The 17,531-nt window shown below is 46.2% G+C and overlaps 1 protein-coding gene across 1 annotated transcript; it reads left to right on the plus strand.

The window, feature by feature from the left end:
- Positions 1-1,624: 1,624 nt before the first annotated feature.
- LOC138091724 (short palate, lung and nasal epithelium carcinoma-associated protein 2B-like) lies at positions 1,625-11,852 on the plus strand. Its single transcript, XM_068987679.1, has 9 exons — positions 1,625-1,771; positions 2,580-2,731; positions 3,947-4,106; positions 5,427-5,534; positions 6,719-6,868; positions 8,975-9,068; positions 10,081-10,144; positions 11,008-11,086; positions 11,669-11,852. Exons 2-8 carry the CDS (start codon positions 2,593-2,595, stop codon positions 11,043-11,045), a joined length of 753 nt encoding a protein of 250 aa, XP_068843780.1. The 5' UTR covers positions 1,625-1,771; positions 2,580-2,592; the 3' UTR covers positions 11,046-11,086; positions 11,669-11,852.
- Positions 11,853-17,531: the final 5,679 nt, after the last annotated feature.

Below are 17,531 nucleotides of genomic sequence, written 5' to 3' on the forward strand. Positions count from 1 at the left end.
TTAGCAGATGGGGAACATTGATCATGTGGTGAAGTTCTGTCTTCATGTGAATTAGAGCCAGCAACCTCTAAAGCAGTGAGTCACCATGAGAACATGGCTCCTTAGAAAGTAGGGACTTGTGTGCCAGCCCCAGACTCACCAACAAGGATCAAGCATGAAGATCATTTCACCTCAAAGCTTAGCCATGAGAGGAGGCTGATATCAGTGCAAGAAGCTGGCTTTGTCCTGGGTGTGGTCCATGATGAGAAATAGCACCAGCCACTGCGACTCCAGGAGGCCATGGCCAGATGGAGGTGAGCTTTTGGGAGGCAGGGAGGGTGAGAAAAGGAAAGAGGCAGGAAGCCTGAGGGAACCACAGCTCCTTGTTCCATAGCTCAGAACCATAGCTCCTCTCCCTGAGCCAGACTCAGGGAGAAAAAAAATCTGGAAAGAAGAGTCATACAAATCTGTAACAGTGGTTTAGTAGAGACTAAGGAAGTTTAGAGTCATGGCTCACAGTTATATCAAGTCACACAGAATCTTAGCAGCCAAGTTCCTGAGCATTTCTGGTGATGGGACCCTTACCATCTTCCCAGGGAGTGGATGGCTTTAGAGGATGCTCCAGAGAGGCTTGAAGAATTCTATAGCCAGGTCAAGGTTTGGGGGACCCATGTGAGAGGAAAGCCACAGGACAAAGGATGGTAACAAGTTGCTGAGGGCAGAGAACAAGAGGAAAAAGTCAAATGATGATAATTTGCTGTGAAAAGGAGCCAACCAGAAGATGAGTCAGGGGGAAAGGGAGGGACCACCAGGTGGACAGTCACAGAATTTGTGAGGTGATGTCGAGAGCCAGTGACAGCTAGGGAGGAGAGTTCTGGGAAGATGGAGTGGTCTGTGCAGAGTCCCAAGGCAGCAATAGGCCTGAATCTTTCTAGAACAGAAGGAAGACAGTAGGGGCCATGGAGGGAGAGGGAGATGGTTTGGAGTGGCAGTGAGCAGATGACACAGGGATCTAGATGGGGACTTCGGTTTTACACTGAATGAGACCCCTCTGGCTGCTGCATTGAGAGTAGAGGGATTGGGGGCAAGTGTACAGAGGGAGACCGCATGTAAGAAGGTATTTTGCAGGCAGATATTGTTGTCTCTGGGGGGACTCTGCCAATCAAATGAGTAGGCAGACTTCAGAGGATGGTACTGAGCAATGCATCATTACAAACATCTGCCCTGAGGCTGGCTCCACTGTGAAGGATGTGGTGGAGAGCACTCAAAAATCAGAGAAGAGTTGGAAAAACTGACCTCACTAGTCCCTGACCCTGACTCCATGGGGCATAATTCTAGCACATCTCTGTCCATGTCTTACTGGGTGACCTCAAGCTGGTTGCTCTCGTTCTCTTGAACTGAGTTTCCAAATGATGACAAAATTAGGCTGGATGATCACTATGGGTCCTCCTACCACAACATTCTCCAACTCATCCATTCTCAGTCTTTATCCCAAACCCCACCTACAGAGGCCACTATCTTGGCAGCGGGAGTTTCCGTGAAAACCTACTCTTAGTCTTGGCACAGAGTCCTCTCCATATCGACCCATTTCAATTCAAGAATCCTGGGTGACCTTTGCATTGGAAGTCTCTCTCTGTTCACTCTAGACACGGATTATTTTCTTCGGAGTCTCTTTGGATGGCCCTGGACCCAGGGCCTGTTGCCAGGGGCAGCCTCCCACCTATCACCACAATATAAGGGCCATCAGCACCCCGCAGAATTCCAGGAGACTGCACGGTGGAGCAAGGATTTTGTAAGTATTTTCCTCCAAACCTGTGAATGCTGGGCTTCCCCTTTAATGTCACCCCACATGGAGATCTTCAGAAGGCTCTGGGGCCAAGAGGCAGAGGGATAGGGCCACATGAATTAGCTAATATTGTCAATATAGCAAATTAAGAAATCAATTATATTAGGAGAAGTGTCAAACTGGTGAGCAATGTGGGGTCATGATGCGGTGCCTATTTATTTACTCATACTTTTATTCTCCAAACCTTTATTTTGTTGTACTGGATTAGGTGCAGGGTTTTTTCCTCTCAGTTGGGAATTCACAAAGTTACAGTCCCTATCTAAGGAGTTCACAGCCTGGTGAGAAAGGAGGCAAGTCATCACTAATTGTACCAAGGATTCTGATCAGAGAATGAAGGCAACAAGATGGTAGAGTGGGGCCCCTGACCTAGACTCTGGGAAGGGGCCTAGAGTGGGCTTTATAGAGGATATGATGTCTTACTGAAGCTGGAGACTCAGCAAGAAGTGACTCGTGTAAAAATGCAAAGAAGAGGGAAATGTTCCAGACAGAGAAGCCAGAAAATGCAAATGACCTCTGTGCAAAGAGCACCGACCTGGAGTCAAGCGTGACTTTCCAAATACTCTCTCCTCTACGCAGTGGCTGTGTATCTTTGTGCAAGTTGCTCCAGGTTCCTGACCTGAGCTGCCCATCTGTAAGAGAGCAGATAACCACGTCCATCTTCAAGGACTGCTGAGTGTCAGAGTAATAGGTGCTCATCCAAGATCTCGTTTCCCTGTGGGTAATTCTCACTCCTGTCCCTCCCATCACTGTCCAGGTGTCAGGACAAGATGTTTCAGCTTTGGAAACTTGTTCTCTTGTGTGGCCTGCTCACTGGGACTTCAGCATCTCTTCTTGACAACAGTGTTGTGACAGAGCTGCAATCTGCTCTTAGAAAAGAACTTGAGATTGATGACAGTGCATCTAAATGTGAGTCAGAAAGCGGGATGATATGTGGCACCTATTTCTCTAGTTTTGAAAAAATTCACTCAATTTTTCATCTTTTATTGTCATTTACATTATTTAAATTAAATATTTTATTTACATTTGAAGCATATTCTTCTTTTGGGTCATTCAATCTTCTTGAATTTGTATTATCTAATTGGAAATTAATCCCTACCAAACCTAGGTAGGCTTAAAACTACCCACATTTCCAGTTAGTCTTATCGCTTTTTAATTCGGATTTCTTAAGAGAACTTGGCCTTCTCATTTCCTGGAAACATTACCAGCACACTGTCAAACATTCTTTATAGGAGAAACTAACTTCTGAAAATGACTGCCTTTAAACCTTTCCAGGACTTAGGCAACCTTCAAAAATATACTTTCCAGTTTCATTGCTGATAAAACTGAGCTTGGAAACAGAGGGTCTGAATCAAGGTGACCTAGTAAGTTACAGGACCAGGTGTAGTTTCCATCTCTGTTTGCGTCACTATAATTGGGTGACACTTTCCTTTGCAGAGCCAAGTAGCACTACTATGATTACATATCTTTTCCTGTAGCCTTATGTTTTTCCTTGAGTTAGTTATTGCCTTGTTTCTCATTTGACTCACTTTCAAAACATATATTCTTAATTCTTTCCAAATGTGCCATTCTACATCTACCATCACCCTGTCAAATCCCTTTTTCTCTGAATGGCCCCCACTAGGACACTCTGTCCTTCTTCTCCAGTATGACTCATTTCTTTAACGGCCTACTGCAAGACTGTTCCAGGGAATCCTATTTGCCACTTTCATGAGTTGGAGCCATAATTTTTCCTTGATTCTAGATTTTCCATTTCTTAGTTTATTCCAAATGTATTTCATTTGTTTGAGTATCTTATTAGAGCTTCACTATTAGAAGCTGGTGTTCAATCAATATCTATTGCCTCCAAACTGGATTGATTGCTTTGTTGATGAATGATGAGTATACATTAGTATGAAGGCAGCATAGAGGAAACAAGGTCTCCTAGCTGTGGGACTTTAGGCCCATATCTTAACCTTTTGATCTTCTTTTTCCTCACATGAAATTGCAGATAATAGTAATGCCAACTTTATGGAGTTGTAAAGACTGAGAGAAATAACAGAGGCAAACAGTTGCATCTGGTGCCTGTGCATAGGAGCTGCATCATAAGTTGTGACTCACACTAAATGGAGATTGCTTTTGCAGCTGTCCTTGATCAAGTGAAGGCTGACTTTGAGTTGTCCCAGAATTTCACAAGTTTGGAGAAAGTAGTTACTGAGAAGATCCAGGAAGATGAGATCTTGTTGGACAAGAACATTACTGAAAATATTCGCTTGTCAGGAAAACCATTTGTCGGGTGTTTATGGTGTGTACGGTGAGTTGATGTTGAGTTCACACTGAAGTTCTTTGTTCCAAAAGAGAATACATATCTTTGGGGAGGTAAGCTTAAGATCAAAGACAGAAAAGTAAAAGAAAAAATTTAAAAACCCTTCTGCATGACTGAGAGAGGAACTGGTATGAGACCAGCTCTTCTAGAGTTTGGGGGAATGAAAGGCAGGGCTGCAGGACCTATCAAGGGGCTTAAAGGTCTAGGCTTGCTTCTCATGTGATTTCAGGCTCAGGATGAAGGTTCTCTTCACCCTCATCTCTACCTGTTTGCTGGTATCTAATGTCACTTTTCCAAGGAATAAAATTTTTCTTCCCTGAATATAGCTGAATATAAAAGTCTAAATAACCTCAGGACAGAAGAAACTAGAATTTATACCATATACATGGTCCCATACATGAAGTCTGGGAGCCAAGCAGTTCTGGGTTCAAAATCTGGCTCTGCTAAAAAAGAATGAAATAATGCCATTGGCAGGAAGGAATGGAAGGATGTAGAGATAATTATACTAAGCAAATTCAGAGAAAGACAAATATCACATGATGTCACTTATATGTGAAATCTAAAAGATGATGGTATGAACTTAGACAAAACAGTAACAGACTGGTGAGCAAAAAAAAACCAACTTATGGCTACCAAAAGGAAAGCAGTATGGGAGATAAATCAGGAGTCTGGCATTAACATATATACACTGCTGTATATGAAGCAGACAACCAACAAGGACTTACTAGATAACACAGGGGAAGTATGCTCAATATTTTGTAACCACCTATAAGGGGAAAAATATGAAATGAAAGGTATCTCTATCTTCACCTATATATACATATATCTACATCCATCTATGGGAGAAGGAAAAGGCAACCCACTCAAGTAGTCTTGCCTGGAGAATCAAGAGGAGCCTGGTGGACAGAGGAGCCTGGTGGGCTACAGTCCGTAGGGTCACAGAGAGTCAGCCACGACTGGAGTGACTAGCACGCACGCATATCTATCTGTCCATGTATATCTGAGTCACTTCGCTGTACACCTGCAACTAACACAGCACTGAAAAGCAACTATACTTTAATTTTTTAAGAAACCAAATTCTGACTCTGGCACATGTTCACCCTGGAGTCTAGGGGGAATTACAATTGTCTCCTGCCATGCCATCCAGTGAAGAAAATCCAACCTCTGAACTGGGCTAGCATGAAGACCAAAGCAGGCAAAGTCAGTCAGGCTCTAATACTCAGCATGAGACTGGCATAGAGAAGAGCCCAGCAATGGCTGCGTGACGAATGACAAGGGTGAATTGTGGTTTTTGCGCAGGTTGACAATCAGGAGCATCAACATCGGGAATATCACACTCCAAGGGACTTCTGGAGGCCCAAGCATTAACCTGAGTATCCCCATCACCGCTAAGGTCACCCTGACCCTGTGAGTACTGGTTAGAATCGGAGGTTTGAGAGATGCCGTGGGGTATGCCAATAGATCTCCAGTCTGGCATCAGGTACCTTCCGTGCTTCTGACTTGCTCTCCCAATCTGTAAAAGAAGGAGACCTTTCCAGGTCGAAGGGCTTCCTTGGTGGCTCCAGATGGTAAAGAGTCTGCCTGCAAGGTGGAAGACCTGGGTTCAATCCCTGGGTTGGAAGGATCCCCTTGAGAAGGAAACGGCTACCCACTCCAGCATTCTTGGGCTTCCCTGGTGGCTCAGAGGGTGGATCCCCCGGAAAAAGGAGTGGCCACCAAGTCCAGTATTCTTTCCTGGAGAATTCCGTGGACAGAGGAGTCTGGTGGGTTATGGTCCATGGGCTTACAGAGAGTCAAACACACCTGAAATCTTAACATTTAAAATGTTCTAAGAAACACTGACCATAACCAATCTTTTTGTTTAAAAATCCTCCACGAAATATATGTCCGAAATCATCATGATTATCTAATTATAAAACTTGAAAGCTGAGAAGATCGAACATTTATACCCTTTGATAAAGTTGCCTGCAGCATCACTTTGTCCCTCAAGATTCTCTTTAAATGACAGTGACCAGTAAGGGCCACATAGCATTGTCAGTATGTCATGAAGAGCATATGCAATTATACAGAAACTATAATTTTTAAGAGCTTTAGTTACTTTAAAGATACAAAGAGAAAAAATGAAGATGTGTAGAAGAGTCTTTATCAATTAAATGCACTAGGATTTCATCATTTATTAGCTATGAGATCTTGGAGGATAGTTACTTAACCTCTCTATACCAAGTGTTTCCACATTCTGAAAATAGAGATAGTAATTTTCTGTCATGGTAGTGCGATCATGATTAAATGAATTAATCCAGTTAAAATATTTTTGTTTGAAATACCTAACACAGAATTGGTGTTAAAGAAACGTTGACTGTTATGTTTATTTTAATCATCAGTGTCATACTGCTTAGAAATTTCACATGACAGAAACCCCTGTGGCCAGGAGAAGAAAAACCTCATATAAGAATGTAGATTCTGTCAAGAATACAGACAATATTGACATTGTCCATAGACACCCCATCTAATGTCTACAGAGAGGGGGACTCAAGCGAGCAACAAGAGAGGATTTCTCCACCTCTGTTAACTGTGAATCTTATTCCCTACAGGCCTCTGTTGGGTGCGGTTGTTGACCTGACCCTCAACTTTGTCCTACAGACAAGCATCAGCTTTAAAATTCATGAAACTGGTACCTTAATGGTGGTCATAGGAGAATGCACCTACAGACCAGCCAGGATATCACTCCCCTTCGTGAACAGGTCAGGCCCAGATATCTCAGCAGAGCGGGACTCCCTGAGGAGTTGGAATCCCTAATTTCAGCCCTATTCCTATATCTGGGAGGGAGCAGGATATGGTGAAAAAGAGGTGAAACTCTGGAGACAAGCTAGCTTTGCCACTGACTTATGGTTTTAGCTCTAGGATCTCCAGTGTTCATTTTTAAACTGAGGATGGTAGTGATCCCTAATTCATAGGCTACTCTGTTGACCAAATGAGAAAATGCAAGGGTTTAGCATGCAACCTGGCACTATGCTCTCAGTAATAGTAATATCCATGTTGACTTTCTGTCTCTCGGTTCTTCCCCTAACTGAGACAGGAGTGTTGACCTCTCCAGCCATAACTGTGAATTTGCATACTTCACCTTTCAACTTCATCTGTTTTTGCCTCATGCTTTTTGAAGCTCTTGTTAGATGCTTGCACATTTAAATTGCTATGTCTATTTGAAGAACTGACCTTCTCATATTATATAATGTCCCTCAATAATAATAATAATGATAATAATTCACTGTGTTTCCCTTCTTGCCTCTAGTTAGGAGGGGCAAGAGGAGTAGTAAATGCCTACCATGGGCTCTAATTTCAGATTGTCCCCAAATCATCTTCCACACACTGGGAAATTCCCAAAATACGATCTTGAAAACTGAATACTCTCCTTAAATCATTGATTTCCGGTAACACACCAAATCTGCATCTTATACTGTGTGCTTGAAAGAGCATGTTTAACCCAGGGAAGAAGGTGGAGGGAGAAAGGTTGACCCTGGTCATGGTTGGGAGAGGAGAAATGGTCTGGATGCTGACAGCTGGGGCAGGTTGGCCTTGGCAAGGAACCAGGCTGAGCCCTGAGCAGCGGTCAGTCCAAATTGCCTCAACAAGGGATCTGATCACAGGTTGCCTAAAGACCCCCAGAACAGAAAATTGTCCCTGAAGCCTACCATCACTTGGGAAAACTGAGATGTAAGTCCAAATGCCTGAGCCCTGCTGGACAATGCCTAGCCTATAGCGCCAGAGAAATCATCCTGCCTTCTGGGTCTCAGTGACCGTATCTGGAAAATGGCATTCCACTCTGCAGCTCCAAACCCTCTGGGGGCTTTCCTCTCCACTTTGGGTAAAATCCCAAGCCCTCCTCAGGGCCATCTAGACTACCTGATCTGGACCCACCCTCGTATCACTGTGCTCTCCCCCTTGCCTCTCTGCCCTAGACACACTAGCTTTTGCTCTCAGCCTCAAACAAACTCCTTCCACCTCGAGACCTGTGCAGAGGCTGTTCTGGATGCCAAGTACACTTATCCCCCATCCAATTTCAATGTACATCTCATCACTCAGGGTCTAAAACAAGGTTCCTCCTTTTCACTCTTGTAAGAATCTTCTCTTGCCCTTCTGAATATCTTCTGCCAGTTGTCATTAAATATTTAATTGTAGGTTTACTTCATTTATTCCCTCAGCCAACAATGTGCTGAGCAAATCCTCCATGCCAGGCAGTCACCGTTCTGAGTTAGGAGAATGTATTGGTGACTTCAGGCAAAGAAGTTGCTCTCCTGGAGATTATTCTCTTGAGGGAATGACAAACAGACAAGCATTCAGTCCAACAATAAACACCCCGCGAGGTAAATGTCAGATGGCAACCATCCCTGGGCAGAGTAGCACACTGAACAGGGTTCAGTGATACAAAGCCCTCTCTTAGGCAGCAGTCACGCAGGGCTGCCCTGAAGAGGTGACAGTTATGCTGGGGGCTGAAGGTGGGAAGGAGCCAGCCTTAGCCACATGTGCTTTGTATTTGGTTACCAGACTGGGAGCTGCTTGTGCTCTGTCTATCCCTGTGTCCCCAGTCTGGCTTGGTTCCTGGCATATACGGTTGTTGCTGTATAAATCTGTGCTGAATGAATGAATGGGAGGATAGATGGATGGATGGATGGATGAGGTCTCATGTTTGTGACGGGACTCTCATGAGCTGCTGGGCAGTCATGTGGCTCTAGGTGATGATCCCCCTGAGTAGAAGCTCAAGTCACCTGACTTCACGGTGTTCCACCATGTCCCGCCCTCTTCCCGTTGCTCCTCCTTGGCTGCTCTGCCAACTTCCTGGTCTTTATCAGTTCCATCTCCAGCCTCACTGTACCGAGCAGTAATATCAGACAGACTGTGACCACACTCGTGAATCTGGTGGAGACCTACCTAGTGCAGGACGTGGTGAGTACCCCACTTCTGGCAGCTCAGAGCCAGGCCAGGTGGGGGGCAGAAGTGACATTCCCTGGGTGGTCTGTACTCTTTGGGCACCTTCCCTTCTGAGGTGCCCACTTCCTTTGGGCTGTCAGCTGCTGCTCCCCTCCTTCACTCAGCCTCGTGTGGGGAGAAGGGGAGGAGGGATCTGATATTAGCAGAAATCACTTGGTTCCAACTTGAATCATATACCGTACCCATGCATTGCCAGTAGGCCTTTTAGAATATTCTTCTTTATTGAATACAATTTTATTTAATTTATTTAAATATAAAAAGTACATATACCATAAGTAAGATTCTGTGCATCATATGCAAACCACATGTACCATGTGCCAGAAATGATTCTAAATTAGTCACCCTTGAATTTGGCTGGGGATCACGGTTTATGGGGGAAAAATTCCTCCAGAGGGCTCTGTGATTTACTAAACTGGAGGGCCACTGCTCAAGCTGTGGTTCTCAGAATAGCAACACTGACCTCATCTGGACACTTGTTTGAAATGCAGACTCTCAGGTCCTACCTCAGATCTGCTGACTCAATAATTTGCATTTTCACGAGATCCGTGTGTATTGCACACACACAAAATCATTGGAAACACTTCTCTATGGTTCCCAGGGCCTCATTTGACTGCTTAAAATTCCAGGGTTCCAAAGGTCAAGGTTTCTAGGAGCATAGCGTTCTGGAATGGTAAAAGTCTAGATTTTGAGGTTTTAACCTGAAGTTTTAGGATTCTAGCATTCTCTGGCTCTCAGATTTAGGTCTTCTGGGTTTCCATCATTATAGATCCCTAACGGTCAGAAGTTCTGAGGTCCCGAGTAGGGAGCACCTCTGCAGGTGGTTTGCAGGGTGCTCCCAGTGGATAATGATCGGTCTTCTTTCTCTCCTGTCTCTCCTCTCCTCCCTCCCCATCCCAACCCCAACATCATTCCTGCCTTCCTCTCTCCATCTCTTGCTGTATCGTCCCTGGTGTCCTGTGACCCTCAGCTGTGCCCACGAATCCGCACCATCATCAGCTCCTCGAATGTGAATTTGGTTAAGAACCTCAAAGGTAAGTCACAGCCTGGGGAAGCGGTGGGTGCTCCCTCTGCAGCCTTCCAAGGGGCAGGCGCACTGCTCTACGTCTGCTTGCCAGGCAGGACTGTCAGGGGACCATGGAGAAGTTCAGGATCCTTTGTCCTGAGCAAGTCAGGAGAGTGTGGCTGGGGGAATGGTGTCCCTGCAGACTGAGGGCTTCTATTGCCCTCCTTTCTTAAACCTGCGGAACCAGCTGCACAGAATGATGCAAGAAAGAGGACGGGCCAGATCTGGGTTCAAATTCTGCATTTGCTCTTAGCAGCTGTGGGGTCTTGTTCAACTGGTTCCACCTCTCTGATCCTTGGGTTCCTCAGAAATGAAAGATTGTAAACACTGCCAAGCTGATGAGCCGATTTAAAGAAGAAACAGAAAGAGCCTAATATCCCATACTCATTGCTACTGAACACTGCCCCTTCCCTTTCCCTTCTTAGGAGGAGTTGTGGCTTCACCCCCAGCCCCTGGGGGCTTTCCTTGATCTGGGTCTCTGGCATGACTGGGGTTGCTGAGGCTGTGGGGCAACAGAAATGGGATGAGTAACAGTGTCAGGGTCCTGGAGGTGGTCCTTCTAGAAAACAGCCACAGGCCCAGTTACCTGGGCCATGTCTCTGTGCTTCGTATACAGCATCTCATTGTATTCCTTCAACAACACTATGGAGTGGGTACTGTTATCATACCCATTTTACAGATGAACAAACTGAGGCTCAGAGAGACAGAGTGACATGCAAGAGATCCCTTGGTTGCCAAGTCTGACCTGCTGGAGGGTGGCAGCCACTGGGATCTAGTTTCTATTCAGCTATATCCAGATCTGCAGAAATGCTACTGGTTTTGTTCCCTCAGAAACACTTCAGGAAACCGCACAAGAAACTGTAAACTGAAGAGGACAGATGAGAAAAACCACTGTGATGCCCGCCTGCTGGTGAGGACCTGACTCGGGGCCCTGGGCTAAGGGAGGATGAGGCCTCCCCACAGGGGCCTGTGGAGAAGGAGAAGCAAGTCTTGGCCTCTCTTCTTTCTCTAGTAGCAGAGTGAGCTACACAGTGTGATCTTGGTCACAGCCTGAGTCCTGACCCTTAATCACACCCAGATTGTGCTTGATTCTGGCCCTTGACTGAGCCCGGAGTGCAGTCAGGTTGAAGTTTAGCTCAAGCTGCTGACTGAGCCCTGACACTGGCCACAGATAGACGCACGACCTGTGTCTCGTCTGATCCCTGATCCTGATCATATGCTGAGCCCTGAGCCCTGGCTCCTCTAAGCCTTGCTCAGTCTTTTCACATCGGCCATTGTTGCTAAGGTGAGGGGGGTGGGAGGGTGAGGGGATGAGGCGAGGTCAGGGCCAGGTGCCAGAGAAAGACCCCAAACCACAGGTGCCCGTCGCCCACCCATAAGCCTCAGAGCTCGCAGGATTTGTGCTGAAGCACTCTGGCAGCTGTTCCTGCTGTACGCAGGAGCCGGTAAGGGCCCCGGGGTGTCCATGCCTCACTCTGCGGTCTCCTTCCAGATCGGTTCTCGGGGACATGGCTGAATCTCTGTACCATCTCCCTCTGGGACGGTTGGTGCTGCCACCATCCCCCCAGGAGTGACAACTGAGCCCAGTCAAGGACACTCTCAGATACGCCTCCTCACAGTCAGGACACCCTATGCTCTTTGCCCTCCAACCCCAGCAATAAAATGGCATTTCTGCACCTTCTGTGTGGCCCGTGGCTTTCCTTCTATTGGGATTTTGGGGGAGGTGAGGTACGGGCAATCAGGGCATCAGAGACCTGGATCCGAAGCTGGAAGGGATATTTGGGATTATCCAGCCTCAACATCTTGTCTTACAAAGGGAAAACCTGAGGCCCAGGATGGGCAAGAAAGTGACCTGAGGTATCGTAGAGACAGCCTCACTCTGCCACCATGATGGAGGGCTGCCTTCCCCAGCACACCTGACCTCATGACCTCCTCATATCACCCTTCTGCCAGGAGACTTGGCTCTTGCCCACATTGTACAGATAAGGAAACTGAGGCTCACAGAAGACAAGTGATTCATCAAGGTTACAGGGTAGCAAGTGGCAGGGCTAGAATTTTAACCCATGTCCCTGGGAACACTTGCTCAGGTAGGTGACACCCTGAGTACTCAGTACTGAGCCACCTCTTCCCTGCCCCCAGCAGGTCCCATCATCCTGGCCCTGCTCTCTTCCGAGCAGGATTGATGAGGTCCTCTTGAGTCCACTCTTCCTCCCTAACATGGGAGCCTTCAATTTCCCCTTTGCCCTGAAGTGGGGAGCAAGGCACCTGTTACTCACAGCTACATCACGTGTGCAGAGGATAGACCCGAGCTGTCACGTCAGGGTCCCCGGGCTTCTTCTTTCCAGAAGACCATCTGTTTTTCCTGACAAAAGACCCAGAGAAACTTTGTCCATAGTGCCATGGAACCATCTCAGTCTTTGTGCCATTCTGTAAGGGAAGGACCACTGCCATCCTCCTTGGAGACTCAGGTGAGGAGAGGTCAGGGTCACACAGAAGCCTGCACCAGCAGCTACTTCACCCAAGGGCTTTCTACTTGATGAAGGCTGCCTCACAAGGGCAAGTCACTTCAGGGAGCCCTTGAGCCCCTGGGGCTATATCCAGGGCCTTCAGCCAGCTCTCATCAGCTCTGCTGAGGGGACCTTAGGTCAGGCTTTGCTGGGGCTAACGACAAGGCATAGGGTGAAAGTTGAACAAAGGTGAATTTGACTTACTTGGCCTCTACCCCTTGCTAGCTGTTTAATCTCAAGCAAGTTACTCTTAGAACCCCAGTTCTCTCACCTGCCAAATAGAATGAACAGCAAAACTTCCTCAGGACACTGGTGTGAGGTTTAAATGAGTCAGTGACTGGAAAGTGCTTAACCAGAGTCTGACACTGGTGAGCACGAGTCAGGCTCCACACGAGTCAGGCTCTGGAAATACTGTCAAACAGTGTTGAGAAACCACGTATTAAATCTTTAGACACTGTATCTCATTAGATTCTCATTTTTACTGAGTGATGCAGTGAATGGGTCTTGGGGAATGTGCGGCAAGTGAATCTCCAAGAGGAGAGGTGAAATGACTTCTCCAGGGTCACACACCTGGTCAGAGGCAAAGCTAGGTTTCATGTGAAGTCGGCCTCCTCCAGAGATTTTTCCTCCCCTGCTGGCCATAGCAAAAGGATGAGAGTTTTCCTCTCTGTCTAATTTTTGTGACAATCTCAACTCCCACAACTGTACACAAGAAGATCTCACAATTCAGGACTTCTCTTGAGCAGTAGCCCCCTTCGGTCAGTGCTGAGCATTTGTCCAGGTAATTCTGTCCACCTGGAAAATAACTGCTTGCCTCCTTGCAACTTCTCCATTCTCCTCAGCCCTACAACTCTGCTCAGGAGCCCTCTCCTGGTAAGTGGGGGCCACTCCTCAATGTTGCCCTAACAAAGAGCCTGTTTTTCCAGCTGGTAGGTCTACCCAAGTTACCTTGTCATCATTGTCCCAGACAGAGGGGGCAAGAAGGGTCAGCTCTCATGATTTGGTTGCATTTTTTAAAATAATCTTTTTCGCCATTTTTAATGAGTGGCAAAAATACACAGAAGACCTATACATAGGGAAAGGAGTACGTCAAGGCTGTATATTGTCACCCTGCTTATTTAACTTCTATGCAGAGTACATCATGAGAAACGCTGGGCTGGAAGAAGCACAAGCTGGAATCAAGATTGCCGGGAGAAATATCAATAATCTCAGCTATGCAGATGACACCACCCTTATGGCAGAAAGTGAAGAGGAACTAAAAAGCCTCTTGATAAAAGTGAAAGAGGAGAGTGAAAAAGTTGGCTTAAAGCTCAACATTCAGAAAACAAAGATCATGGCATCTGGTCCCATCACTTCATGGGAAATAGATGGGAAACAGTGGAAACAGTGTCAGACTTTATTTTTGGCGGGCTCCAAAATCACTGCAGATTGTGATTGCAACCATGAAATTAAAAGATGCTTACTCCTTGGAAGAAAAGTTATGACCAACCTAGATAGCATATTGAAAAGCAGAGACATTACTTTGCCAACAAAGGTCCGTCTAGTCAAGGCTATGGTTTTTCCAGTGGTCATGTATGGATGTGAGAGATGGACTGTGAACAAAACTGAGTGCTGAAGAACTGATGCTTTTGAACTGTGGTGTTGGAGAAGACTCTTGAGAGTCCCTTGGACTGCAAGGAGATCCAACCTCTCCATTCTGAAGGAGATCAGCCCTGGGATTTCTTTGGAGGGAATGATGCTGAAGCTGAAACTCCAGTGCTTTGGCCACCTCATGTGAAGAGTTGACTCATTGGAAAAGACTCTGATGCTGGGAGGGATTGGGGGCAGGAGGAGAAGGGGACAACAAAGGGTCAGATGGCTGGATGGCATCACTGACTCGATGGACATGAGTCTGAGTGAACTCCGGGTGTTGGTGATGGACAGGGAGGCCTGGAGTGCTGCAATCCATGGGGTCACAAAGAGTCGGACACAACTGAGTGACTGAACTGAACTGATACAAAAAAGATCTTCATGAGCCAGATAACTACAATGGTGTGATCACTCACCTAGAGCCAGCCATCCTGGAATGCGAAGTCAAGTGGGCCTTAGGAAGCATCACCAAGAACAAAGCTAGTGGAGGTGATGGAATTCCAGTTCAGCTATTTCAAATCCTCAAATATGATGCTGTGAAAGTGCTGTACTCATTATGCCATCAAATTTAGAAAACACGGTAGTGGCCACCGGACTGGAAAAGTTTAGTTTTCATTCCAATCCCAAGGAAAGGCAATGCCAAAGAATGTTCAGACTACTGCACAATTGCACTCATCTCACACACTAACAATATAATGCTCAAAATTCTCCAAGTGAAGCTTCAACAGTACATGAACCAAGAACTTCCAGATGTTCAAGATGGATTTAGAAAAAGCAGAGGAAGCAGAGATCAAATCCCCAGTATCCACTGGATCATTGAAAAAGTGAGAGAGTTCCAGGAAAACATCTACTTCTGCTTTATTGACTATGCCAAAGACTTTCACTGTGTGGATCACAACAAACGGTAGAAAATTCTCAAAGAGATGGGAATACCAGACCAGAAGACCTGCCTCCTGAGAAATCTGTATGCATGTCAAGAAGCAACAGTTAGAATGGGACTTAGAAAAACAGATTGGTTCCAAATCAGGAAAAGAGTACGTCAAGACTATATATTGTCATCCTGCTTATTTAACTTATATGCAGAGTACATTATGTGAAATGCTGGGCTGGATGAAGCACAGGCTGGAATCAAGATTGCCGCTAGAAATATCAATAACCTCAGATGTGCAGATGACACCACCCTATGGCAGAAAGTGAAGAAGGACTAAAGAGTCACTTGATGAAAGTGAAAGAGGAGAGTGGAAAAGCTGAGTTAAAATTAAACATTCAGAAAACTAAGATCAAGGCATCTGGCCCCAGCACTTCATGGCAAATAGATGGGAAAACTATGGAAACAGTGAGAGACTGTATTTTCTAGGGCTCTAAAATTACTGCAGATGGTGTCTGTAGCCATGAAATTAAAAGACGCTTGCTCCTTGGAAGGAAAGGTATGACCAACCTAGACAGCATATTAAAAAGCAGAGACATTACATTGCCGATAAGGGTCCATCTAGTCAAAGCTGTGGTTTTCAGAGTAGTCCTGTAAGCATGGTGAGTGTTGGACTGTAAAGAAAGCTGAGCACCCAACATTGATGCTTTTGAACTGTGGTGTTAGAGAAGACTCTTGAGAGTCCCTTGAACTGCAAGGAGATCGTACCAGTCCATCCTAAAGGAGATCAGTCCTGGGTGTTCATTGGAAGGACTGATGCTGAAGCTGAAACCCCAATACTTTGGCCACCTGATGCGAAGAACTGACTCATTCAAAAAGACCCTGATGCTGGGAAAGATTGAAAGCGGGAGGAGAAAGGGATGACATAGGATGAGATGGTTGGACGGCATCACCAACTCGATGGACTTGAATTTGAGTAAGTTCCAAGAGTTGGTGATAGACAGGGAAGCCTGGTGTCTGCAGTCCATGGGGTCGCAAAGAATTGGACATGACTGGGTGACTGAACTGAACTGAACAGGGACAAATGGAAGCTGCTTGCTACATTCCCATCAGCTGGAGCAATGCCCATAGGGGAGAAACTTTGGGCCTGCGAGGCCCACCCTCTAAAGCACTACGCATACATGTGGTCACTTGAAAAGAGAGGGACCAGAGAGAAGGGAGGGGTGGGTCCTAATGCAGCAGAAGTGCCCAGTGGGGAGAGGCAGACATGCATGGAAAGTACTTGAAAACAGAGTATCGTGGCTCTCCCACAGGGAAGTCATCAGTGGGCACCCGACCTCTGTGCTATAGGAACACCAACAACACGTCAGGGAGCATGTGTTCATCAGCTGCGATCACAAGGCATTGTTATGACACAGGGGACACGTCAGGGAACAAAACAGACGCGATCCCTGCCTCATGGAGCTCCCAGTCTAGTGGAAGAGCAAGGAGAGCACATTTCTAGGGACTGTGTCCGGGTTTATACATGTTAACTTGTGTACCCTTCAGACTGATTCAGTGAGGTAGGTACACCCACTCTGCCCACCTTCCAGGTGAGTTAGCTGAGTTATGAGAGGGAAAGCTCACAAAGCAGTGCTAGGATTTGAACCCAGTCCCATCACACTTTCAAGAACTGCACACACTGCCTTCTGTCACACTCCCTATTTTCCCGGGCTCCCAATTGCTGTCTTTGCTCACCACTCACTACTGTTTATTGCAGTAATAGTAATGACAATGGTCGCTGTTATTCATGGAGCACCTTATCGAGCCAAGGTTAGGGCTCTCTAATGACATTTCCTTCCATTAGTTCCCTGAGCAGCTCTTCTAAGGTAACCCAATATCCTAGGACATTCCATTTCTGGCTTCATGTTTAAAAGGAAAAAAAAAAAAAGCAAAGCTCAGATAAGTTAGGGCATTTGCCTGCTATCACACAATCAACAAGGGAAAAGTCTGCGATGCACACCCAAGGCTGACTCTAAGAGCAAGCTTATTGTGCTGTTATAAATAAAATGCATGGATTTCTCAATGTGTACAGTGTTAAAGAAAAATGCCTCTGCAGGCTGTAATAATTAATTATTACGCATCTGTGTGTCAGGTCCTGGGGATGATGCCCTGTGGTCCTGGCCCTCACAGCCTCAGAGAGTAGGCAGTTATCACAGTGCCCAAGGAGCAGGAGGGATGCCTGCAAAGCAAGAGCACCAGGTGCGCCATCTGGTGGAATGTGGCAGGTAGCCCCAGATATTCCTGAACACCTCTCAGAACCCTGAAGTGTCAGCGGTCTAGCAGAGAACCACTGTTCATTTTGAAGTTAG

Source organism: Capricornis sumatraensis, chromosome 15 (genome assembly GCF_032405125.1).
Source record: "Capricornis sumatraensis isolate serow.1 chromosome 15, serow.2, whole genome shotgun sequence".
NCBI classification, from domain to species: domain Eukaryota; kingdom Metazoa; phylum Chordata; class Mammalia; order Artiodactyla; family Bovidae; genus Capricornis; species Capricornis sumatraensis.

Excerpts from the sequence above, each read along its gene's own strand:
- LOC138091724 (XM_068987679.1), top strand. The coding sequence starts at position 2,593 with ATGTTTCAGCTTTGGAAACTTGTTCTCTTGTGTGGCCTGCTCACTGGG. Across the intron at positions 4,107-5,426 it reads CCATTTGTCGGGTGTTTATG|GTTGACAATCAGGAGCATCA; the intron begins GTGTGTACGGTG and ends GTTTTTGCGCAG. Across the intron at positions 10,145-11,007 it reads TTTGGTTAAGAACCTCAAAG|AAACACTTCAGGAAACCGCA; the intron begins GTAAGTCACAGC and ends TTGTTCCCTCAG.